Source organism: Alosa sapidissima, chromosome 3 (genome assembly GCF_018492685.1).
Source record: "Alosa sapidissima isolate fAloSap1 chromosome 3, fAloSap1.pri, whole genome shotgun sequence".
NCBI lineage: Eukaryota > Metazoa > Chordata > Actinopteri > Clupeiformes > Clupeidae > Alosa > Alosa sapidissima.
In genome coordinates this window covers 3,175,130-3,202,176 of record NC_055959.1, presented here as the reverse complement: position 1 = coordinate 3,202,176, position 27,047 = coordinate 3,175,130, and the positions used below count along the sequence as shown (strand labels likewise).

At 41.4% G+C, this 27,047-nt stretch overlaps 1 protein-coding gene and 1 long non-coding RNA gene across 3 annotated transcripts; both read right to left on the bottom strand.

The window, feature by feature from the left end:
• Window positions 1–262: 262 nt before the first annotated feature.
• LOC121706204 lies at window positions 263–6,005 on the bottom strand. Its single transcript, XR_006030990.1, has 5 exons — window positions 5,443–6,005; window positions 3,548–3,994; window positions 2,216–2,605; window positions 724–756; window positions 263–603 (listed from the first exon to the last, which is right to left on the bottom strand). It is a non-coding gene; the product is annotated as an uncharacterized LOC121706204 (long non-coding RNA).
• Window positions 6,006–8,507: 2,502 nt separating this feature from the next.
• Window positions 8,508–25,323, bottom strand: LOC121704752 (adhesion G protein-coupled receptor E1). 2 transcript variants are annotated; one of them, XM_042085204.1, is made up of 23 exons: window positions 24,878–25,323; window positions 19,724–19,822; window positions 19,413–19,571; window positions 19,005–19,157; window positions 18,561–18,707; window positions 18,294–18,422; window positions 17,771–17,899; window positions 17,325–17,468; window positions 16,908–17,030; window positions 16,237–16,280; window positions 16,002–16,136; window positions 15,463–15,642; window positions 15,100–15,253; window positions 14,417–14,533; window positions 14,094–14,281; window positions 13,630–13,788; window positions 12,857–13,051; window positions 12,132–12,349; window positions 11,790–11,859; window positions 11,504–11,595; window positions 11,127–11,295; window positions 10,915–11,007; window positions 8,508–10,576 (listed from the first exon to the last, which is right to left on the bottom strand). In XM_042085204.1, the coding sequence occupies exons 1-23, from the start codon at window positions 24,906–24,908 to the stop codon at window positions 10,535–10,537; spliced, it is 2,970 nt and encodes a 989-aa protein (XP_041941138.1). In that variant the 5' UTR covers window positions 24,909–25,323; the 3' UTR covers window positions 8,508–10,534. The 2 variants fall into 2 exon arrangements, with proteins under 2 accessions (XP_041941138.1, XP_041941139.1); XM_042085205.1 differs by lacking the exon at window positions 17,771–17,899 and having other exon boundaries at window positions 24,878–25,322.
• Between the last annotated feature and the right edge of the window lie 1,724 nt (window positions 25,324–27,047).

The following is a 27,047-nucleotide window of genomic DNA, read 5'->3' as shown; positions in this document are numbered from 1 at the left end:
GAATAGGCCCTAATGTGATCTCACCATGCTGGTACTGCCGTCTCAAAGTGTTTCAGATCATTTGGGGGGAAGAATACCTGTTATCTTTCAAACCTATGGGATTTTTTTTGCAGTTGGTTTGGAATACCATGAGCCCTGATGCAATGATAAAACAGATATAATATACAGAGCACTGTGTATCTACTAGTTCAAGACAGAAAAAAACAAATAAGTAATTAGCTTTTTAATTATTTCACAACATCCTGAAAAAGGTACAACGTACTTCAAATGAACATAATTTAATATAATTTATATGCAGTTGGATAAAATCATCGACAAATTGAGTTCATTTCGTCTGCTTCAGATGAGCTGCTCCCAATGGCTGAGGTAAATCATCCTTTAATTGTGCAGTCAAAACTTCATGTAATCATCTGTGAAATGAATATGGTGCAGAGATCAGTACACCAGAGAGGAGTCTTAAAAGTATTCTTATGTACTATAAAGTGTAGCACCAGTAGATCTAGAGCTCTCTCTCCTCAGAAGTGACTGGCTTGTTGGGGGACGCTGTGGCACAACTACACTACAGCATGATGTCCATACCATGTTCGGGTCCAAGTGCTTGTCCTATCCAAATAAAGGCAAAAAGCTAAGTAAGTAAATAAATAAATAAATAAATAAATAAAATATATATATATATATGGGCTGGCTTGTCAAGATATTCACAGAGAACTGTGTCTGCCCTACCCTCCTTTCGGGGGGTCCAGTCCAGCGGGGGGGCTACAGATCAAAACGAAAAATTCCATGCATCAAAACGACGGTTCCATGCTATCCATGTGGGGGTACATGCCCACCAAGTTTTGTGTACCCCGGTCTTTCAGTGTCCCGGGAATCCTTGTTGGTGTACGTCACTAAATGGACACATAAATTATTTTATTGTAAGGCCCCCCATGTTGAACCCAGCCTGATCTGCCCGCTATTTATTTTTTGATTTCTTAAAAGATTGAGCTTGGTCTGGTGAAAGCCAGACTAGCCATGGACCTCAGTTACACAATGCAAGGGAACATGAATCAGCCTATATTTGCACGAACAATAACGGACAAAAGCTCTTCAACTTTGGCCCGTTAAAATGTGTATGAACAGTCTAGCGACGCATTTCATCAAGGCCCATTTGGACATGTCAGTTATTTGCACCACTGGTTAGATGTAAAACAGCATTTCGTTTCAGACTACTGTTACTTAATTTGTGCATTAACAATAACGTTTCAGACTACTGTTACTTAATTTGTGCATTGACAATAAAGTATTACATGAACTAAAGATGACTAAAATCTTATGTAGAAGAAGAAACATTCACAAAAAATCCATCCATCCAAAAATGACCTTTGTTTTTGATAGCTGTTGAAAACGGCATGGAACTGACAGAGATGTTTTTGTTTATAAATACATAAAAAATAAATAAATAAATAAATAACATTATGCTGATACCTTTTGCTTTTCCCAAATACAATGTAGCCTACATGTGTAAGTGACCTTTCATCAATCCAGTTGCAATGGATGAACTGTGATGAACTGCCCTAGTTGTGATTGTTTAGAGATTTTAAAGGTTTTATAACAATGCTACATCTTCTTTGGCTATTCTACAATCTATTCACCTTTTCAGCACCAGTAGGCTACTTTCTGTGCAGCCGCACACACACACTCAGGCATGCCAAACAAGCATACACAAAAGTTTCAAGAGTGGGGGATGGAGTAAAATATGGAGACAAATTGAAGTTTGATTTATTTTCGCTGAACGGATGTACAGGACTGAGCGGCGGTCATATTTTGTACCGCTATGCGGTACATCTAGTTTAATAATATATGCACTTTTGTGATGTGTCTGAAGTAAGTAAAGTAGGAGGGAGTAGGAGTAGGCACCATGCATACGTTTACTGTTATGTTCAAATAAAAGTCAACTTATGCAGGGTGCGGCCTCCATCCTACTTTACTTGATCTGACTATTCAGGCCAGCACCCTGATAGTTTAGAAAGATACACATTGAGAGAAGCCTGGTCCTATGCACTTGCATGTGTCTGAAGTAACCAATCTGGCTATTCATTGTTTTGTCCTAAAATGGGTCCTCATATGATCCATCATTTTGTTTGCATATTGAGTCACTTAACATGGGATATTCCATTTTAATTTCTTTGTCACATCACTGCAGGGAAAAGTATTCTTATGTACTATAAAGTGTTACCATTAACAGTGCCTCTCCATGAGGTGATGAAGGCCCAGTAGTTTCATCTCCAGTTGTAGCCATGGCTGTTCAGCGAGGAATGCAGAGATGCCAAATTCAGGTGGAGTGATCAGGGGAAGGCAAAGCAACAACAACGATCCACTATCCAGCTCACCCAGCAAACAAACATGCAGACAAGTCATTGTTATAAATATTTCTGAACAATAAAAAGGGTACCCTACCCAACGGCTGATACTCCAAATCCAATCACTTTTTAATGCTAACACAAAAGCATGGCAGACACGGGGGTTGCCTCCTAGGTTGTTATAGCATTTTGCATTTCCCTAACAAATAGTGATGATTAAGTCATGTTCACTGTATTTCATGAGATATGCAGGAGAGGCATGAGGGCTGGGCCCACTTCCCCGATAACGACGGAGACACGCTCTTAAGAGGGTTTTCTACGATTCATCTTACGATCGTTCGTTTGGATTTTCCGACTGTTTCCCAAACATGCTCGTAGCGTGAACGCGCATGCACTGCTCTTAAGGGGAGCTGTCCACGTTAATAGTTCTGAAATATCCTCTGATTTGACGGTGATGTCAGGTGACTGCACGTCACAGCTATAGGCCTACCATTTAAACTTCGGATCTACACATTAATTCACATCAATACGAAAATAGAAACACTTTGACATCTGCATGTAAGCATCCCAAGTAGGTTATATACCACACAGAGACATAAATAATTGTAATTATTTTAAGATTAGATTGTTGCACCATGCAATAATTTTTTGCGGTGCCACTTAAGAACACGTTTGAAGATAAGAAAGAAGTCGAGTAAGAAAGAGAGGAAATGTGTAGGCTTAGATTTTGATGCAGTAGGCTACAGACTAAACCACATGTTGCTTTCTCTGCTTTTTACCTCATAGGCCTAATAAAATATTCACTTAGCAAAGATAATGTCAAACTATTCTGGCAACGTCTCGTTTCATAACTTGATTGCATTTTTGTCCGCTTTTCATCACATTATTATGACCATTAAATGTAGGCTATTTTGCACGCTAAAATCTGATTCATCACAGGTAAACACAATAAAGAATGGGAACGTAAATTGGATTATGTATTCTAAGTTGTAATTCCTCTGTATGTCCTGTTGGTGACCTCAGTGAGAAGTACTGTTAAGACGCTCTTAGCCGGTAACGAGTACTCTGGAACACTCGTAGATCTACGAGTGTTTTCACGATGCTCTTTAGCTACGATGGTTTCGGGAAACAGTCGGCAAATCTTAAGATGTTCGTAAGAGAGACTTTACGACGCTCTTAGGCTTAAGATGCTTTCGGGGAAGTGGGACCTGGCACATGTACGCTTTTGCTCCCACGCTGTTAATATGATATAAAGCAGAGATCTCACCTTGACTTGATTTGTCTTGACCTGAGAAGCTGATTCTGTAATATCTGGACCTGATCCCGGCCTCAGACTGGCAGACTTCACATAGTGCACAACTATGTCTTCTAACATCCTTGTTAAACTTCCATTTCCCTTTTCCAACTGCCTCTATAACCTCACCACTTTTTTAGATGATTACACAAGGAGTACAGTGGTCTGATATTTTGGGGGGTGGGTAAATGTGTAAATAAATAAATAAATAAATAAATAAATAAATACAGTGAAGTAAGATCGAAATACGATTTGCATAAAGAAATGATGAAATATAGTAGCAATTTGCAATATTCAGCTGGGTGAATACTAGGTCAGAGTTCATCGTTTTTTTCTGGTTGTCTGTCAGCATCCAGTACCACTATAAAGAAACAGAACAAATCATATAAATATGATAATATGTTTAACAGTGTCTTCACTCTCTTGTAATATGTATAGTATAATCATGGATTAAGTCAACAATTGAACAACTAAAACTCACTGATTTAAATTGTACAACATTCTCACACAATTCCTGTCTTTTAATAGTGTGTCATTTAAAGTCACTGCAAGTTAGCAAGCCAGCTACATGACTTTATTCTTTATGGTACTGTTTTTGTAAGTTAACCTATTACTCATCTAAGCTAAGCTGAGCAACTAGTGATTTTCTTCAATAGCTGGACAGGCTAACACACTGCACAAAATGATTTCAGTCCTTTCAAGTAGTTTAATATCTAACTACATTACACACAGTTGGAACTTCCAAACTAGCTACCAAACTAGCTATCTACCCCAAACCTTTTTTTGTCTCAACATATCTATTCTTTACCTCACAAGAAATAAATCAGCTCTTAGGCGGGGATTATAAAAATAACGAAGGAAATAACGAAGCGGCAGCGAGAAAGCCGTCATTGTCACTCCAACTCGGCTCCAACTGTTCCGCTGCCGTAGCGAACAATAAGAAATCTGCTGCTTGCCGCAATGGATCCAATTCATTTTGTTATCAATCTACTCACAATACTCCAACACAAAAAACAGGTGTTTGGAATGTTTTGTAAATTTATAAAAAATAAAACACTAAATTATTCCATTTACATAAGTATTCAGATCCTTTGTTATGACCCTTGTAATTGAGCTCTGGTGCATCCTACTTCTATCAATGGTCCTTGGGATGCTTCTACAACTTGATTGGAGTTCACCTGTGCCTAAACTAAAAAGGCACACATCTCTAAGGTCTCACAGTTAATGGTGTAGGCCTATGTCAGAGTGAAAACCAAGCCACGAGGTCGAGAGAATTGTCCGTAGGCCTGCGAGACAGAGTTGTGTAAAGACACAAATCTGGGGAAGGAAAGAAGAAAATGTCTACAGCATTGAAAGTGCCCAAGTGCACAATAGCCTCCAATACTCTCAAATGGAAAAGTTTGGAACAACCAACAGTCCTCCTAGATCTGGCCGCTCAGCCAAACTGAGTAATCCGGGACGAAGGGCCTTGGTCAGACAGGTAACCAAGAACCCAATGGTCACTATGAATTACATCCAGAGTTCCTTTGAGAGGATGAGAGAAGCGTAAATAAGGACAGACATCAGTGCATCACTCCACCAATAAGGCCAATGGTAGAGTGAACAGATAGAAGCCATGTTTTGCCGGGAGTTTCTCAAAAAGCACCTGAACGACTCTCAGACCATGAGAAGTAAAATCATCTGGTCTGATGAAATGAAGACTGAACTATTTGGCCACAATTCCCGTTTGTGTGGAAGAAACCATGCACTGAGCTGCGTAACATAACAAAATGTGGAAAAAGTGAAGCGCTGTGAACTACGTATACTTACGGTGGTTTTCCACACAGCGAAACACCTCGCGATTTTCGGACAGCGAAACTTCGCCTCGGGGGCTTGACGGCGAAACCGCTAACGGTGGGTTTCCACACAGCGAAACACCTCGCGATTTTCGGCCAGCGAAATTTCGCCTCAGGGGCGTGACGGCGAAACCGCTAACCTTTTGACTGCAGTGTCTAGCCAGTGGTGGCAAGCGAGCTAATTAGGCTAATCAGCTAGTTCGTTTAAGTTTAAGTACTTAATGAAGATATCCAGGGATCTTTATGCCTCGATTAAGATGATGTTGACTTGATGTTGCCTATAAACAACAATTCATGTTCATAGAAACAACAAGGTCAATAAGACATAATATATTTCATACCTGTGTTGCAGCATGTAGCCTAGCTGTCTAGCTAGGTTTACAATGTAACCCAATGTCCTAAAATACTAGCATTTCGCCTGTAAGCTAGCTAAAAAGATCGAGTGCTTAAACTAACATAGCTAACTAGCTTAAACTAACACCCTAACCCTAAACCTAACTTTTTATGACAAAAACCGAATGACCCTTAATAACAGAAGCGTTATATCATGAACGTTTATGACTTGTTTATGACATGTTCATGACAGTGTCATGTCACTCTTATGTCGACACTGTCAAGTAAAGTGTAACTCTAAGTTGTGTCAAATGAACACACTAAAATGAGAGCACTATTTACTAAAATGAGGGCATAATATACTACATTCTATGCACAATCTAGTAAAATGAGATCATAATTGAGTAAAACAAGTGCACAACTTGGTCAAATGAGCGCAGATTCTCACGTTATACATTTTTTTTTTTTGCAATGACGCTCGGGCTCTGTATTGAATTAATGAAGCCTTCTAGCCTACTCATTTTCTATCCGGGGCAAAACAAAAATAATTTCGATGCAAAAACACTTAAAGAAATAACTGTTTGTAGCCTATATTCTACTCAAACCAAACAACTCTAAAATGTATAAAACTGGCAGATATCACAGAAAAAATATCTTTTGAACATCACAAACAGCTTCAGAAGCATATCTCTGAATTTGGTGAAGCCTTATATTATCTCTGGCTTTTTTCTGTCTCAGCAGCAAGTAGGCTATAGCCTAGTTGTTTATCTTACACAGATTCAAAACTCTGACAAAGACATGTCATCTCACACTACTATCAGCGTAATATACAGTAGGCCTACGTGACTCACAGGGGCTCAAAAAAGTGCATTCTCTGTTGGGATAGTGATGACAAACAAACTGGGAGGGATAAATGTCAGCAGCAAAGTTTCCCTTTATCTCATGTAAATGCATTCTTTGTTCATAGTCTAGTTTATTATACTGATCTGTCATGGATTTGCCCTGAGTTTTAAATACAGGACAATTCTGTTTTTTACGGAACGGTTGGCAACCCTACTTATACTAATACTTTCCATATGCACTGTATAGCTTTAGAGCTGTTAGAGCTGCCACCTGGTACAGTTACTTTGCATGCACTGTGGTTTTCTCCTTAAAGAAAATTGACACTGCACTAAAGATTGCATGCAGTTGTCCAATCAATGTAAAATTTTGTTAGCCTGACGTATACTCAATTCTAGTCAGAATCTGATACTGCTCCATTGGGACATAATTATGGGGCGTGTTTCAACCGATACAGGGGGGGAATGCCTCTGCACTCAATTGGATAGACCTAACCAATCAGAGCAAAGAAATAGCTTACCGTGAGGTGTAGGAAGAAAACACACGAACCATCCTTCTTCTCCACAGTTTTCTGGTCTTTTGTAAAAGTTAGTGCCGTCAATAACTCCTAGCCTACAACACTCATTAGCGAAATCTAAGAGATACGGGTAGGCTATTAGGAAAAAACGGATAGCCTATATCCCCTCCGTTTTTAAAAATAATTCTGTTGAACACTGATATGCTACAAACATGTTAAACAGCTGGGAAATGAATGGAACGCAAATCCCTCGAACAGGTGGTCAACCAGAGATTTCAAACGAACGAGGGAACATGTCGCAATGCAACAGCGCTGTTTTCCCTTGATGAAAGTGAAACCACGAGTTTTCCCACATCTCAATTGGCCAACGCTTTCAGAAATAATCGTTTTCAGAGATAAAACCTCATTAAATAATATGCATTTTCCATACGGGGTCATAAAAGCCATGTATCCTTCTAGCCACAGCATTTTTGTTTCAAACATAAGCCTAATCTAAGCTTGCGTGCTCAGATGATGTGATAGACCAGGCGCTGTTGCTCACCTGTTCATCATCGTAAAGCCCAATTTGATTGGTCCGCCTGATCTAGGGCGAGCATACTTGCTCCACAATGGAGCAATGCCAGACCAAACTTCCCGACCTCAAATGTTGTGGGCGGGACTAAGTTCGGAATGGCACCCGGGCTAATATTTTGTGTTTTTAACACCAGAATAAAGTCCCAGTGAGAGCCGTCCTGTGTGAACGTCGCCCCCCCCCCCCCCCATTTTTAGGTGGCATCTTTCTCTTTTAGTCTGTTTTAATTGATAACCTGAATGAAAACACTCTCAGGAGTCTAGAATGTAGTTTGTTTGGTTGTAGGGTTGCTTAGCATCATGTTTTAGGCCTGTACAGGTTCTCATTTCTTTAAAAGATTGTTCTGCATCAAGGCATTTTAATCCTCATTGTGCCTTTATGAAATTAATGTAATTAAAAATCTTTCTACTTTGTTTTGGAAAGCTTAGACTTGGTAGTTTTTTTTACCTGCAGACAAAACATTGGGTTTCATAGCACAAAGGCCTAATAAATCGATCCATCCTCACTGTAAAGCAGGGTCGTGGGTTGTTGTTGACATTATCTATGGGGCTTACAGCTTCACATAATCTCATATACGGTTTACTAAAATAGAATGCTCATGTAATCCAAAGTATACAGAATATGTTACTCACTTTGAATAATCTATTGGAATACAGTACAAAATAAGGCATGCAGTAAACTATGAGATACATTTTAAAAGTAGCCTTTCCAACACTGTCCGTATCAATGGTGTAGCAACAGTTTGAAGTCATTATATTGAGATAAAATAACTGCATTGTATTGTTTTAAAGTGTTTATTTAGATATCTCATTTATACAAACTTGAAAGCAGTTGATAATTCTTACAATATACGTACAACTTGACATAAAAACATCAATTGTCTTCAGTACACACAAACACACTGGTTAAAAGAACACGCCAACTCATTGGGAAATGTGTTTGTTTGCAGTCTACAAAGTTAGATTGGAGGACACATATCCTACTCTTCATAGATTCAGCTCAGCCTTTAACACAATAATCCCGGACATTTTGATTAAAAAACTTCTTGACCTACACCTCCCTCCCTCTACCTGCGCTTGGATTAAAGACTTCCTCTCCAACAGACCACAACAAGTGAGACTCGGCCACCATCTTCCCCCCCACTCACACTCAGCACTGGCTCCCCCCAAGGCTGTGTGTTGAGCCCACTACTGTATACACTTTACACATCGGACTGCTCTCCTTCCCACCCCTCCAAGCTCATCATAAAATTTGCCGACGACACCACTGTGGTCGGTCTCATTTCAGGCGGCGATGAGTCTGAGTACAGAGCTGAGGTCCAGAAACTCTCAGCTTGGTGCTCAGCCAACAAGCTACTTCTCAACACTTCAAAGACTAAGGAGATCATTATAGACTTCAGATGCAACCGCACTGCACTTGCCCCTCTCCACCTGAACGGCGACTGCGTGGAAAGGGTGTCCTCATTCAAATTCCTAGGGGTACACATCTCCGAAGATCTCACCTGCTCCATCAACACCAAAGCAATAACTAAGAAGGCCCAACAGCGACTACACTTCCTAAGAATTCTCAGGAAAAACCACCTCGAACAGAAGCTGCTGGTGTCCTTCTACCAGTCTATCATTGAAAGCATACTCACCTTTTGCATCACAGCTTGGTATGCGGGTTGCTCGGCTGCAGACAGGAAGGCTCTGCAGAGGATCATAGGCACAGCCCAAAAGATCATAGGCTGCCCTCTGCCCTCCCTGGATGAGGTCGCCGACTCCCGCTGCTTCAAAAGGTCCAGATCCATTTTCAAGGACTCTGCCCACCACCTGCTCAACCTGCTTCCCTCCGGCAGGCGTTTCAGGTCTATAAATGCAGCGCCAGACTAGCCAACAGTTTCTTCCCCTGGGCCATACCTTCACTAAACCAAAAAACCCTCTGGCAACTGTGGCCACCCCCCAATCTCCCCCTCCCCTGCCATGATCAACCTCAAACACCTCTGGACAATATTGCATTCTGTGCACCTATGCACTAGGCACTTTTCCTGCTATTAGGCTGCGGCTATTTTACTCATGTGTGCTGGAGGGTGTTCTGTCTGGGAGGGTTTGGAGGGTATTTTTGTGTGTAAATGTTGTGCTGCGTTTGGGGCTGGGTGGATGAGAGTGTGTATGAGAGTAAGAGAGAGGGCGGGGCATATTGGGGATGTTTTTTCTGTATGTTTACCTATTTATTTATGAATTATTTATTGCTCTTTTAAAAAAGCACTGACCAAGAGTGGCAACTTGAATTTCGTTGTGTTGATACTCTGTATTTTATGCAATGACAAATAAAGCTTCTATTCTATTCTATTCTTCTCTTCTCTGTGCTTGCAACCTAACTTTGGGGTAGACGGCAAATAATACTATTTCCCAAGAAGTTGACGTGTTCCTTTAACAACAGAAAATGTACAGCAATTCAGATCCAATGTAAAGCTTATTTTTACATGACATTACCAGATACCCCCCCATACACACAAATTCACACACAGCAAAACAATAAATAGCTCTTAAAAGATATAAATACAAACAGAATGACTGAGATAAATCTATGGCTTTGTCTTTGGCTTGACAGGAGACATTTTGGCTACCCACCTCCCCTAAAAACTTAACCCTGAGCAGATCATCAAGGCACCAATAGCAATATGAAAATACATTTGTATTGAATGACATCACAGAAGAAGAAAAGTGCATTTAAAAAGGCATGCATTCTCATTTAGCACAGACTTGTGATACAGTTGCTTTGCCTGAGTGGAAAAAGTCCAGTGGACTGCTGACCATAGCGCTCTCAGATCTGGGACTCTCCGGTGTTCTGGGCACTCTTGGACAACTGTGGATCACACCAAATATCATTAACAGGAAGAGCCCAACCACATCCTCATACAACAAACACCATTTCCACACAACAACACTCAAAATATCCTCACACTTAAAGCTATATCAGTAAGAACATCTAGCAAAAGCTATATTAGTAAGAACATCTAACACTGTAATGGCATACAAGTTACATTTTTAGACTCATACATCTCTTAGAGCAAAGTCACATGGAAAACATATACATGTTTACCCCGCTGGTGTTGTCCCAGTAACGTCTTATGTGTGTATGAAAAAGAAATCCCCTCAACATGATCCCTTAAAAATGAATGGTTATAGTGATGGGCTGAATACCTGAGACTTGGACTGGTTTGAGCTGAAGTCTGAATACTTGGCCTTGTGCGGAGCACAGACGCAGGACAGGAACCTGCCGTACTCCTCTCTCACCTGTTAAGGGTGAAAAAGACGAGAGAGCGCTGTGTGAGTTGCCTGCTCCGGACACACTGACCGTGCTCAGCATAAAATAATTGGCCGATCTCTGCTCTGCATAGTGAAGAGGCTCTTACCTGCTTGTTGAGCAGACAGTGCATGCAAAACATCAGCACGCCTTGCAGGCAGTTGAGGAAGGTGAAGAGGTACGACATGGCCATGGTGGAGTTGTTGAACTGGAAGCAGCCAAAGATCCACATAAGGCCCAGCACAGCAAGCTGAGCTACTGCAGTGATTGTAAATGTCCTGTAGGGGGAGACAAAGAGATATTGGCACACGTGTGACATTCCCCCCCAATTAAGTGGATGTCACTTTTTTTTGTTTTTTACTAATACCAGAACCTATGTAGGGAAATTCTCAAAGTCTCTGAAGTGGCTAAGTCCACTTCTAGATCCAGACATGAGCCCGATCAAAATCTGAGCTGTTCTTGAGTCAATTCTGAACAGGAACTTACTTAATTTTACGCAGTTTGTTAAGATCAGGATTGAGACTGGAGAACTTCTCAGCCAGCTTGTAGACTGTTAACAGGAAGAAGAAGACGTTGGCCTGGAGGAGAAAGACAGAGGAGGAAGAGGAGGAGGAGCAGGAGAGATAACATTGCAATGCAGACTATTAAGTGACATTAACATTTTGATTTTTGCTGGATTATGAACTTTGAAACTATGAAAATCATACTAAATGTATTATTGAAACTGGACTACATGATGATGTAGTCAGTGATGAAACTCTACTGGACTCACAGTAATGATGACACAGACAGGGCCAAGGAAACTCCAGATGAAGTTGTCTTTTCTCACATCAAACCAGCACCTGAGGGTACACACACACGCACACACACACATACACATCGGCCACACACACAAATACACACACACACACATACACATCAGCCACACACACAAATACACACACACACACATCGGCCACACACACACACATCAGCCACACACACAAATACACACACACACACACACAGGTAGAGGGACCAAATCAAGTCACTACCTCAAGAACAAAAAATAACAGAAAGATCAAATCATCTTATGAGCTTATGGAAGGTGCTGTAGACAGACTGGGTCACTCACAGGCGCTCGGAGCCGTATCCTTTGGGGTAGGCCGCGGCCGAGATGGCCACTATCACCGCGGGGACTCCGTAGCCGGCCGCCATCAAGTAGCGGGTCCGCAGTGTGGTGTGGAAGACCAGCACCACCATGCGGAACAGCTGCACGCCCTCCAGGCACATCCAGCAGAAGACAGACAGGTAGAAGAAGTGCAGCAGCCCCGCCACCACCGCACAGCCCGTCTGCCACCAAAAAACACACCGCACATTCAGAGAGGGCACAGCCCCCGGGCACTCATATACAGCAGCCTACGTATGTCTGGGTCTGTATGTGTGGATGCATTTGTGTGTGATTATTTGTGTGTGTGTGTGTGAGCATGTTTGTGTTGCCTATTGCTGCTGCAAAGACAATGGTAATACATTTTCAGAAACCATAAATACTGGTATGGTAATACCTTCCCCCCACCTCTCTCTCCATCTCTGTCTACCAGACTAAAGCTCACCTTTACCTGCCACAGTCTCTACCAGCAGTCTCTCTCTCTGTCTCTCCCTCTCTCTCTCTCTCCCTCCCTCTCCCTCTCTCTCTCTCTTTCTTTCTCTCTCTCTCCATCTCTGTCCACCAGACTAAAGCTCACCTTTAGTCACCTAGCTCTAGTCTCAGTAGTCTCTCCCTCTCTCTCACCCTCTCCCTCTCCCAGTCCCTCTCTCCCTTCTCTTCCCTCTGCTCCACTCCACTGTGGGTTAGCTCACCTGGTTTTCGGTGCGGGAGATGCCCACAAGGAAGATGAGGCTGGCGATGAAGAGGCTGAGGCTGAGGTGCAGGTGGATGGTGGTGCGTGTGCACTGGATGGAGTGGCAGAAGGCGAAGGTGAGGACGCAGGCCAGGAGACACACGATGGACAGGGACAGCCCCACCCAGGTCATCAGGAGCAGCTCAAAAGTGTCCTGCCCACACAGGAGAGAGAGAGAGAGAACTCATTTATAAGGTCCAAACACCAGTTCATAACTTAATTGCATATCACTTATGGAGAAGGGCTTAGCTTAGTGAAATGAGGTTTAGGCCTCTATCATGCACCCAGCGCAAGGTGGCACAAAGCCTGACGCAAAGCTTATTCTTGGACTGGACTGGCCACTCCTTTAAGGCCTGGACTGGCCACCCCTTTAATGTCTATAAACTGTACGCCTCTGACCATCCGTTTCTGATCGCCAAATAGAGCTCTTAATCACACTGTGGAGGGGAAGTCTGTTTGAATATCAGATTAATGTTAGCGTTTGTGGCACTAGTGACATCCATGCTGAGCTCGATATGAACAATTTTAGAAGTTTTAGGAGAATTTAACAGTATTTAGATCTTGCAGTAATATCATTATCGATTGGTACAAATAAACAAATTCACTGTTCATAACTTCTGAAAAAGTTATGAACAGTCTGAAAACTGCTGTGTAGACTTTCTGTGAATGTGAATGTATGCTGTTTTGGGGGCAGTAAAACTGGAGGGACCAAGTGGACTGTGAGTAGGATACCTCGACCTCGTAGAGAGCCATGAGCACTGCGAAGCTGCTGAGATGGTTGCAGGAGCACACTGTGTCGGTCGCGTTGGTCATCACCACTGTACACCCGCGGTCAGACCACGCGTCGCGCTCGTGGTCCCAGTAAACACATTTGTGCTGTTCCTCCTTTGACTGCAATAAAAACAAATGTTGATTCAGCTGTATTTTGTAACCGTCAAGTACATATACAGTATGTTAAAGTATACTGTTAATCACTGAAACACACATCTACTTACTGCTTAATACCAATATGACCTACATTTTTGTGTAGTGAAAAATATTCAAACTTATGCACGTGTCTGAAATAGCAATCATTCTTAAATATTCAGACAAAACATTATATATCAATATTGAATATACTGTATTTATCATCTGTATTGTTCACTTATATGGTATATATTTGCATAACATAAATGAGTAAGAGGTGTCCTACATACGTTGAGATGGGGGAAAGAGAGGGTGATATTCTTCGTCAGCTGTGTTGTGTTGGAATTGCTAACTGTTGCTGTGACTACTTTTGAGTTCATCTGGAACTTCGGGTTTGCTTCATCAGGAGTCAGAGCAAAAGAGTCATTAGATGATTTCTCCAGGTTCTTATAGATCAGCAAGGCAACAGTGGTGAATCCTGTTCCACAGAAGACACACGCACAGACGGGAGGGAATAAATATTTATCTTGGTTGTCTATGACCATTTCCTGTGTGGGAAAGGTCACTTCTGTTCAGAATGTAAGCTGTACTGCACATCGGCATGTGTTTGTACCAGGGAATTTGGCTCCTGCCGCCATCTCCCAGTGTGTGTCCAGTTGGGCGTTCCCGGAAAACAAGCGGACAGGCCCGTTGAGTGGTGCATCTCCCCTCTCCACCCGCAGTTCCACCTCTGAAAGCACACACAGATCCCTATGTTCTGACACAAGGCTGGAAAACACGGCTTATCCTAGTTGTCTTGTCTGGCCTCCTCTAATTAACTGGTTCTTAGGCACTTAAAGCACTAAAGGTTCAGTTCCTGTGAAACGCAAGCACTTCATAAACATTAGGTCATAATTTGAAAATGCAACAAGTACAACCACAGGCAACTGCTCAATGAGAAATTGAATAGATTCTTGTGCTTGAGGTCTGCCTAAGTCTAACTAATCACTGGTATGTTTTGTGGGAAACGATTTATTTTTTAGGTTGTGTATGGCAGACTCGTCAGCTAGCTGTGTTATCCAGGGGCCACTGTAGATAAGATACTTTTAAGAAGCGTGTGATAAAAATCTGTAACAGCTCTATTGATATGCTCGACAGTTCAGCTAAATTAGCAATGCGTTGGCTAGTCATTTGGCACGTGAAGCAGCTAAAATGAAGATAGAAACGATATGTTAACCACACAGTGTTTAGAACTTCCTTTTATCAAATATGTAAAAACATGTTTGAAGACTAGTGTGTGATAGAAATGAGGCTTACCAACATATCCGGTAGAAATTTTGGTTTGTCTGTCTTCTAGCAGTGGTCCAACTAGTTTCAGTGCGCTCTCAACAGAAGACAACAATATGGTGACTAGCTTGCTGTCACTGAGGGGTCCTTTTGACAACAGACCATCTATTATTGACAGGAATTTCTGTAGGAGGACACAAGAAAAGAGTTAATAGTGAGTAAGGAATTGAGAAACCAGAGAAAAAGAGAGTGAGAAAGACAGAGACACATGTTAAGGGGATGGAGAAGGAGTGGTAACCCACTACACAGACTCCTGTCCAGCTCATTATGACACTGTTACAGCTATGGCTCACTGGGGTAAAGACACATTCTAAAGCTTCCATAAGGCTTTACCAGTAACAGCTCCTTTCCACCCTGAGCTCTCCTGGCCATGTTATTTGGGGTAGTTGAACTTTGGTTTAGCAGAGGTCCGAGGACTTTCAGTGCTTTCTCAATTAAAGTCAACACCATGCCGATCTGCTTGTCACTGAGGGGACCTTTTGACAGCAGGCCATCTATTGATGACAGAAGGTTCTGAAGGTTGGAAACAAAAACAGAGTGAGTGAAGAGGAGAGAGAAAAAAGAAGAAAGATTGAGAAAGAGAGGAAAATATGATGGAGAAGGAGTGTTAAAAACCAGTCAGACAGAGTCCAACGAAATCTCTCCTTGTAAGACATTGTTACATTTACATTAAGCAGACGCTTTTATCCAAAGTGACATATGTCAATTATATTACAGGACCCTGAACAGGGCACAAAAGGTGGAAGCTGGGTTTTGAACCCACAACTTTTCAGGCTACTGCATGCTAGCCCAGCTTCTTAGCTGCTACACTACCACCGCCCCGTTACAACTTTGTCATAAAAATGCAGTTGAAAGCCACCATGAGGCATTACCATTAACAGTGTCTTTCCATCCAAAGGCCCATCCAGTGCTCCATCTGGAGGTGAAGCTCCAGCTGTGTCATTTCCTGTCAGTTTCTTACACAGGCGGTTCAGCAGGGAATGAGAATCATTCAGTTCAGGCAGAGTCTGAAATGATCAGGAACACCAGAAGCAATAAGCTAACAAAGGCTACGTAGGGATCAAATCATTTGTATTTTTAAACAACAGATATTGTGCTCAATCCTACCTGCTCAGAACTGACATCTTCCTGAGGCCAGTCACAGTTGAATGCTAACAGGAAAACGTACAAAAATTATAAACATATTCATTATTGTGATTTAATATTGATATATAAAGTTAATGTCAGATTGCAGCAGCATGTGTCTGTTAAGTATAAGCAGATCGCATAGCACCTATTGAGATGTAGTTGATATGACATTCATCTGACATTTACAATTACAACAATTTCACCCACAGACTCCCACAACCAGGGATGTAGTGGAGGCTAAACGCAAGTAAATGCAGTTTATCCACCTCTATAATTTCAGAATTAACCACAAATCACAATATGTAGACTAGGAACCATTTAATACCACTGATATTGTTATAAACATTGGACAATAACCTCCAGCTCCTTAATCAAACATGTTCTGAATGCATTTTTAAAAATATGATACTGCATGGCACAGTCCACCTCACAGAATTCATAGTTTACCCACCTCTTATTTTACCACTATATCACTGCCCACAACTAAGTTACAACACAGGGAAATAGCTCTAGGAGCAGGAACCATATTAAAGCCAAATATGGCTCAAAACAGTCTCATCATGACGGGGCTCAAGTGCCAGACAGCTGAGAGGAAACGGAAGGTACAGAAGGAGAGGGAAGGAAAGGAAGAGTGTATTATTATTTTTCACCTGTGCACGCTTCCTGATTGAAGCCATAATTGGTATATCCTTTGTGACAAACACATTCATAACCATGAGGACCCTGGTGACATGCACCTCCTCCACACATGGAGGGGTCCATAGAGCAAATGTCTGGAAAAGATATTAAGTGGTAGAATGATTAGGGCTTTGAGCAGTATTTTTACACAAGCTTTGAGTTTTAAAGTGTGCAGTATTTTCAAAAGCTAATAATAGCCATCAGTGTTAGCCATTAGATTTGTTCTCTTTAGTACCTTTGCTGCAGTTCCAGTCTTTTACACCTACTAAGGCTACTTAGAGATGAAACATACCAGTACTAGTCAGTTAGTTGCTAGTTAATTTATTGTCCCCTGAGGGAACGGTAGTTTCAGACATTGCACAAAATATCAGCTCACAACATTGACTCACCTTCACAGGATCCATCTTTTTTGGTGAAGTTGGTGATTCCAGACCTAAGTCTGAAGCCAGGGCTGCACACACAGTAGTGGCCTGCTGGGATGTTGTGGCATTTTGCCTTTTTCCCACAAATGGTGCTGTCAGCCTCACACTCACCTGTCACATGAAAGAAGTGTCACAAAAGCCTAACGAACCAAATAAAATATTAATTTCAATCAATTCATCAAATCTAATCTATCAAAAACTGGTAAGTTTAGTTGTGTTGCTGAAAGTTGTGTATGTTTGTCCCTGTGAGCGAATGCAATTCTATGTTTTGATTGTAATAAAACGAATGGATTAGATTCACATGTTGATATTCCCTACCTGATTAACAGGTTGGTGACATGTATTCTTATTTGAGTAGAGGCCAATAATGGAAATACTGGTAAGTTTAAACCATAGTTTAAGTTTAGTCTCACTTTCACAAATGCTAGTTTTGTTGTTCAGACTGAATCCAGGGTTACAGATGCAGGAATAGTTCCCAGGGATGTTGTGGCATTTAGCGTTCTCCCCACAAATGGTCGTGTTAAGGACACACTCATTCATATCTGTGAAGTTTGATGAAAAACTAGTAAGATAAGGCCAGATTAGAAATCAATATTTACTTTCACTTCCTCAAAGTGGTTACTAAAGTCACGTGTTCATCAATTTTTTTGTCAGTATCTCACCTTGCCATGTCACTAGTCAACCAAAAAGACCAGGCCAGATTAGAAATCAATATTTACTTTCACTTCCTCAAAGTGGTTACTAAAGTCACGTGTTCATCAAATTTTTGTCAGTATCTCACCTTGACATGTCACTAGTCAACCAAAAAGACCTGAAGTAATTTCTTACAGTGTTTTGAAACCTGCATTATCTTTAACTGACTAGCAGGTTGATGACTTTCATATTCTTATTTAAGTAGAGGCCAATGATAGAAAAAAAATATCAGTTTAGTCTCACCTTCACAAATACCAGTTTTGTTGTCCTGACTGAATCCAGGGTTACAGCTGCAGTAGTAGTTTCCAGCGGTGTTGTGGCATTTAGCGTTCCCCCCACAAATGGTGGCGTTCAGGACACACTCATCTTTGTCTGTGAAGTTTGATGAAAAACTAGTATCAGTCATTATTGTTTTAATTTAAGTGCACACATTAGAAATCAATATTTACTTTCACCTCCTCATGGTGGTTACTAAAGTCATGTGTTAATCATATTTGGTCAGTATCTCACCTTCACATCTCTCTCCGTGGTTAACCAAAAAATGGTAATTTCCATTGTTTGTCACAAACCCATCCTCACAGATGCAAGCATAACTTCCCTGAGTGTTTTGACATGTGGCATGCGGGCCGCAGTTTTCCACTGTGCACTCATCAATATCTGCAGGGGGGAAAGGTGAAGGTGTGTCCACAGATGTCACGGAGAGGCAACATTAACATGCTAAAATGGGCCTCTAATGCATAAATAGTGGTGCAGAAACCAAACCCACACACAGGAACAAAGCAAAAGTAATGGTGAGCCAAGACAAAATATAAATGCTCTGGACTAATTTTTTATGCTCCCCAAAAGAAAAAAAATACAGTAAATAAATGCAATAAATAGGACAGTACATACATCACAGATATTTTAATGCATTTCATATCCTTAACAAAACAGGCACTTTTCTCATTTTCTCACCTTGACATGTTACTCCCTGGTCAACCTGAAATGTCTCTTTTCCGCTACTTGTCTTAAATCCATCCTCACACATGCAAGTATACCCTCCTATATTGTTAACACATGTGGTATGGGGACCGCAGTCTATGTTTTCCACTACACACTCATTGATATCTGCAGAGGGATAATGGTGAAGTCAGTTCAACCCCCAGTCAACCTGAACATTAGCCCCTTATTCTACAGTACAGTGGTAGACAGCACAAGTGGGAAAAGATAGATGGCTAAACGCTTTCATTTGCTCCCCAAATTTTCCAAATAATATAAAATTATTTATTTTATTTATCATTTAAGTTATTATATAATATAAAATAACACACATAACAATCCATGCGTTTGTGTTATGAAGTAGCCTAGTTACAGTATTCCTACCTTGGCATGTCACTGAATCTTCACCAGTAAAGTTGACATTTCCCTTAGTGGATTTGAATCCGGACTCACACTGACAGTAGTAGCTGCCCTCTGTGTTGAAGCACTCTGCATTGTGACCACATAGGAGTTCAACTTCCTCTTCATCACACTCATTTTCGTCTTTGACCAAAAACAGGGGGCAGAGAAACACCATGACAGAAATAGGAGAGTGAGTGTAATGTAAAAAGAAACCTCGAGTGAATGGCAGGAATGTTATAAAGCTGATCATACATGTAAATGAACATACATTGGCATATACTGGGGTTTCTTACCTATGCAAGATCCATTTCTTTCCTTCTTACACCCATCCTTACAGCCAGTTGCACAGCCTTCAGATATAACCACAAGGAAAAGCAGGAGCAACAGCAATTCTGACACACAGACAGACAGATCAAGACACACAAACATATTACAAACAGCTTGATGTTTTGTAGATGTTATTTTACTGCAATCCAATATCAGTCCAACTGTCCAAATGATGCAAAACAGACCTCACTGCAGTAGCTGCTATCTCATGTTGTTAAGCACATTTCATAAGAGAAGAAGAAAACAAATCGTCATCCTGAACTCTTGTTCGTTAGTCTGCTGTGTGAACTGCACAGAGAGTAGCCTACTGGTGCTGAAAAGGTGAATAGATTGTAGAATAGCCAAAAAAGATGTAGCATTGTTATAAAACCTTTAACATCTCTAAACAATCACAAGTAGGGCAGTTCATCACAGTTCATCCATTGCAACTGGATTGATGAAAGGTCACTTACACCTGTAGGCTACATTGTATTTGGGAAAAGCAAAAGGTATCAGCATAATGTTATTTATTTATTTATTTATAAACAAAAACATCTGTCAGTTCCGTGCCGTTTTCAACAGCTATCAAAAACAAAGGTCATTTTTGGATGGATGGATTTTTTTGTGAATGTTTCTTCTTCTACATAAGATTTTAGTCATCTTTAGTTCATGTAATACTTTATTGTCAATGCACAAATTAAGTAACAGTAGTCTGAAACGTTATTGTTAATGCACAAATTAAGTAACAGTAGTCTGAAACGAAATGCTGTTGTGGTGCAAATAACTGACATGTCCAAATGGGCCTTGATGAAATGCATCGCTAGACTGTTCATACACATTTTAACGGGCCAAAGTTGAAGAGCTGTTGTCCGTTATTGTTCGTGCAAATATAGGCTGATTCATGTTCCCTTGCATTGTGTAAATGAGGTCCATGGCTAGTCTGGCTTTCACCAGACCAACCTCAATCTTTTAAGAAATCAAAAAATAAATAGCGGCCAGATCAGGCTGAGTTCACCAAGCCTAGTCCATAGGCACCCGATATTGTTCACGCTCTGGCTATTCTAAATGCAAAAATGCATCAGGGAGTTAAGACAAAACTGTAACTAACACACTAGATCCTAATAGAAAGCTGTTAGCTTCCCTAAGCTACAGGTAGGCTTATAAGGTAGGCCTATTTACAACATAAATTGTCAATAGGCTATGCTGGCGACACAAATAAAATCTCCTTTGGAAACCAATGGCTTACGCCTTACAGTATCAAGCGGACTTAAACTGCCATATCGTGGCGAAAAGTTGTAATAAAATTCACGCAGCTCCATGAGTCAAGGAAAGCGCGAATGAAGTAGCCACTTCTAAATGGGACCCACTACACAGTAGCTTAAAGGCCGTGTTGCAGGGTTCATTTTCCAACGAATTTGCACAATTTGCTTGTTGATAATAAACATTTAAACTGTTATCCATTGTATTTGATGTTGTTGGGTATCACAAAACGGAATATAATACGAAAAAGCAGGTAATATTTCACAGCATTTGAAGTGATTCTCCTTTCCCCCACAATGCATTGCATTACGTCACCTTGGGGAGACTACAGACCAAAGCCCACCTTGAGACCCTTGAGAATAACGAGAGAGGAGTAAAGAGAGACGAGTAAGGTATTGTTCAGCAGTAGATAGCGCAGATTATAGATAAATATATAGGCTATAGATAGCCTAGATATGTATATAGACAGATAGATAGCTAGATAGATCATGTCATTATGCTGGTCACAGGGGAGCTCCTCGACCAGCGGCCAAAATGCACTCGCTTCCCTAGTTACTGCAGCTCTCCACCACAGTTTCCATCGGGACGGCACAGCCCACACAAGCACCTGCAAAACTGCGACTTGCCCATATTATCTCCCTCTTTGGTAAGCCGTACCCTGACGATGTCAATGGCAATCAATCACGAGCAGTAGTTATCGAAAATATTCATGCTGAAGACACGACCAGCCTAATTGGCGGCGGCTAGAAGCTAAGTAACTGGGGTGGCTCACAGGTGGGACTAAAAAGTTAGCCCAGCTAGCTATCATGATGCTTCATATTCTGATCTTCTGACTAAGTTTGCCCAGTAGCCTACTTATCTGAACTAACGACATGATCACTATCACTAGATATAAAGAACATGTTGACTTTCATTCGGTGCTGTTCACTGACAGTAACAAAAAAAGTGTCGTAATGTTATAAGCATAATACATTGAACTGAATAGGTGCATTATAGCCTCATAACGAGGCCTCTCAAATTCAGAAAATTGCATTAAACTAAAATCGGAAGACATTGTTATCTTTGTTAGACCATAGGGTCGTTGTCATATAAATGCTGTAACGAAATTCGAAGTGTAAATATACAAACTTTATGTTGAAAGTGTAACCGCGACCGTTTCCCATAGGAATGAATGTAAAACATATACCCTCCAAAACGAGACCTCCCGAAATTCTGAAAAAATACTAAATTGATATCAGGCACCGTTATTACCATTGGTAGATCATAGGGTAGCTGTGATATAAATGCTGTGACGAAATTCGAAGTGTAAATATACAAACTTTATGTTGAAAGTGTAACCGCGATGTCCATTGAAATGCATTGAAATGAATGAAGCACAGATCAAGTAGTCCCCAAAGTGACGTCATCACCGAATTGCGTACAAAAAACCCGCTAATGCTAAAAACAACAAAAACTGGCATTTAACACCATTTGGAGACATTTTTAAAATGATATACATATATTGAGTGCTTTATGTACCCATTAATCAACAGTGGTGTTTAACCTGCAACACAGGCTTTAAGGTGTGTTGCTAAAGCAGCCATAATGAAATGAAGGTGTCATTGTTTGGATACTTCACACACACGTGCTTTTTAATTTCACAGACTACAACTACCAAGCTGGAATCAAAGCACATCGATTCCCCTCTCACACCCTGCACGCACTTAAAACAAAATAAACAGGCGTCTCAGTCTCACGCATGTATAGGCAAAACTGTATCAGACCGGTGTAACGTCGGTAAATCTTCCATTGCACAGAATGATTTTTGTAGCACATGCAACAAATGACTGTCGAAAGATACAATTACAGTGCTGCTATCAATTTGCTTGGTATAACCGCATTTATAGTTTTCTACAAATGCAATCAATCAAATTGGCCTCCATCATCACTCAACCAACGCTAACGGTAACATTACCTAGGTCCTTATTGATATTATAAGATTAACGTACCTGCAGTAAAAACCAAGCATGTCCGATAAACATCCTCAGATTTATTTCGGCTTCAAGAAGAAATGGGAATTACATTTGAATTACATTTGTGAACATCATCCTATCCTTATTAGACGTTCTCTGCGGTAAACTATAGTCCTTGTAGGAAGCGTCCATTGTTATTCCAACCCACGTTTAACTTCCAACAAAATTACGTCTCACTGCAACGATGCGCCATCTAGTGGACAAACGACTACTTATCGCCAATACTGGAAATGCAGCCATGATGATGATGATGAATATATATTTTGGCTTTCTTTTAATCCTACTGAATTTGTAATTATGTATCGGCCGTTCTAATACCGATAGTATGTGGGTGCCTGTGTGTGTGTGCATGTGTATATGTGTGCACCGCCATCTACAGGCCAATGAGTGTACAGTCACTAAATGTACACATAATCTATTTTTTTTAAGACCCCCCCATGGATGAAATTCTACGAAACTTGGCATACCCCCAGAGAATGCCAGGTCAATCATACAAATAAAATTTGGTGCAGTTCTGAACATCTTAACTGAAGATAGGGGCGATTAAAGCAGAATAATATTGCATTTTCATTTTTTACAGGGGGGGTGCAAATCACAAATGAGAGATTATGGGCCAGATTGATGTGGGCCCTTGAGACCAACATACCATAAAAGATTCTTCATCCTCGGTGCCACGGTTCAGGTAGTTATTTAGGAAAAACTGCTTTTTTTGCGGTTCGGGGGGCCCAGCACGGGGGGGGGGGGAGTGGACCCCGGGGACGAAACAACATTTTTCCGTAAAAGTCTAGTGGGGCTACATACCCACCAAATTTCATGTGTCCCGGTGGTTCGGTGTCCCGGGTATCGTTGACCAAAAATTCAGGAAGTATGACGGAAAAAAAAAAAAAACTTTGACAATCCCTATATGACCGCTTCGCTAGCTTTGCTAGCGGCGGTCATAATAATGTGTATAATGTAAAACATTATCAAGTCCTCTTGTGTTACAAGAGACTAGGTATAAGTGGAAATAAAGTAAGCCCGCACAGGGCTTGGTGGATTCTGCCACCCAGAGCATTGTAGTGATTTCACAGTCTAAAAATATTACTTTAAAGGCGAGAGAGCACACAGCTTCTATTAAGCGTGGGTGATAAAAGCCAAGCTAGAAGAATTGAGTCTGTGTTCTCCTTCTCTCTCTCTCCCTCTCTGTCAGTGGTTCAGACTCAGTTATTCATTCGCTTGCTGCTCTCGGAATGATTAGACCACATTGTCCATGAATCAGGATAGAATCCTGAGGAAAGTTCTTTGGAATGACATCGTTTTCCCTCTCCCGCTCTTTTCTTTGATAGAGCTCTTGGCAGGTTTTATGACAAGAAGCACCAGAAACTGAGCAGCTGACTAACACTTCCATTAACAACTTCCAACTGCAGGCTGGAACTAATACAAAGACACAAGGGTGATCCACAAAAAAATAGTCTTGTGTGGCTAAAGTGACACCAATGCCCATATAAAAGTGGAACTTTCAACAGTTGCTAGGCCTACTTCTCCTGTGAACATTTGTGTAACATGTTGTTACACTCTGGCTATCTTATAACTTAATGCTTTACATATACATGATAAGTCATGAACGTTAACTGCCTCTTCATTGAATGGAAATACAAAGTTCTGATACATATTTAAATTATAACATGACAATAAAATGCTTGATAAGTAATCATTAATTTAAGTGTATACGGTATAAACTGATCAAGCTAATCTTAGCGGTTTGGCACTGAAAATAAATATATGGTGAGAGTGTTAGAAAAAACCCAAGAATGATACAAACAGCCATAAACACACTCTATTTCCATGGCAACATGTAGTCCGCTCTCACTGTGACTGCAAATGACTCACCCCAAATCAGGAGATGCCCTCTGTATCTCATGGCGACGGAAAAAAAATTCACCGTTGCTCTGACTCCGGCCACTTGGCGTTTAAAGACCCAAAACTCTACTTCATGGAAGTTTGAACGGAATCAAAATGAATCCACACTGACACGTGTGGAGCTTTCTGCCTTTCTCTTTGAATGATTTGTATCGGTTGACTCCGTAGGTGTCCAGATGTTCTGTGGGCAGCACAACACCCCACCCTGCCTTGACTCTAAACACAGCACAGAGTGATTCTCTCTCGGCGTTGCCCTCCCCCGTGCCTCTGTTTCCAGCTGTCTGACAGCACTGGGGCCAGCGTTGAATCTCATCTGGAGCACAGACTGCACCGTCACGCCCTTCAGCTGGCCAGGAACCAAACACACACGCAGAGAGAGCGAGAGAGGGAGAGAGAGACAGAGAGAGAGAGAAGGGGGAGGGAGGGAGAGAGAGAGACAGAGGGAGGGAGGGAGAGAGAGAGAGAGGAAGAGAGGGGGGGAGGGAGGGAGAGTGAGAGACAGAGAGAGAAGGGGGAGGGAGGGAGGAAGGAGAGGAGGACGAGGAGGGGAAATTATGAAATGTCAGAGGCGAGAAAAGAATGGAGATGTGAGAGTCAGGAGCAAACTTGGGGAGATGGTTTTCTAGGTGTGATCTCACCCACACTGTTCCACAACAAAGTTGTGATCGCTTGTGGCCTCATCAAAAAATGAATAGAATAATAATAAAAAAAATAAGAAAAGAAAAAAACCAAATGGGCTCATTTGGCCTTGCTCCCAGCAGACACTGCTTTCCTTTTCCTCTGCTGACACTGCTACCTGACTGGAGGCCGGGAGACCAGGAGCTCAGCAGTGGAACAGAAACAGTCCAATGGCTTTGATCTGGCGGATGAGGATGACACAACTTTGTATTAGCAGAATGACATTAAGAGAAAGCCACATGAGTGAGCACACACAGTATTGTGGTTCCTGATAGGATATCTGTAGTTTTGCTCATCATTTATCAAAACACCTTTTACATTCTGGCCAAAGACTGTAGGGGAAAACATACACAGTCCCTTTGGCTTATCAACAGTTATACAGATCAATAAAAGACACACTTTCAAATTTGGCTGTACATGTAGCCTACAATGACAATAAAAATATATTCTATTCTATTCTACTCTGTCTCATTCATGTCTGTAGTTTCATGACAAATACATGAATACGATTTAAAAAGAGGATTTAGCCGGAAACAGTGTAACATTTGAGGAGTGTTACAGTAATACCACTTCAGAAAAAAGCTTCTGCTAAGGTGTAGGGGTGACTTTTTAGAGGGAAGCAGTCATGCTGCAACCATGTCGCTGTCAACGTGACTGCTGCTGATACTGTCAAGAGGAACTGCATGTTCTCTAGAAGCGTCTCTCTGACGACTGAGCAGAATGTTGTGCCATGACGTGCAGGGTGGTTAACGCAGAGCACATGTTTTTTTCTACAGTAGTTGTGAGGTGTGATATTGGTAGTGATGCACTGCTGCTGAACGGGGTTATAGGCACAAACTAGCCTGCTAACCGAGAGCGATTATGTAAAAAATGGGTCAGTATTGTGGTGAATCTTATAGGACCCAGAGGTCTAAAGCAATAAAAGTCATGTAAAGTAATGCAAGAGTATGGCTGACATTTTACATTGATAATTTGGTTCTGTGGCACATGGTGATGAGGAGGAGGAGGAAGAGGGGGAGAGCGATGAAGCAACACTATAGTGATTTTTCTTCAACAACCAATGTGTAGAGAGTCTTTTGTACTTAGGTTAGGTTGGTAAAGGATCTGCCCATGTGGTTCGGCTGTTGGTAACCACAGCCATGGGCGTAACCTTTAACACCACAATCACAAGTGGCATATTGCAGTGCCTGGAAGGCACTAGGGCAAGGCATGGGTTAAGGTTAGGGTTAGGTTTAGGGTTGGGGTTAGGTTTAGGATTAGGTGCCTTTAAGTCAGCGGTGTCAGGGCTGCCTGGAAAACAACGTTGGGGGCTTAAAACACCATCAAGCATCTCAAACTTCCCTTTCCCTCCTGAATGTATTTTTAGCAAGCACAGTTTTTTCCTTTGTTCAACTTTGTTTTATTTAGCCTCTGACGGAGCACTAAAACAATCAAGACAAGACCTGTGTGAGTAAACTGAGGA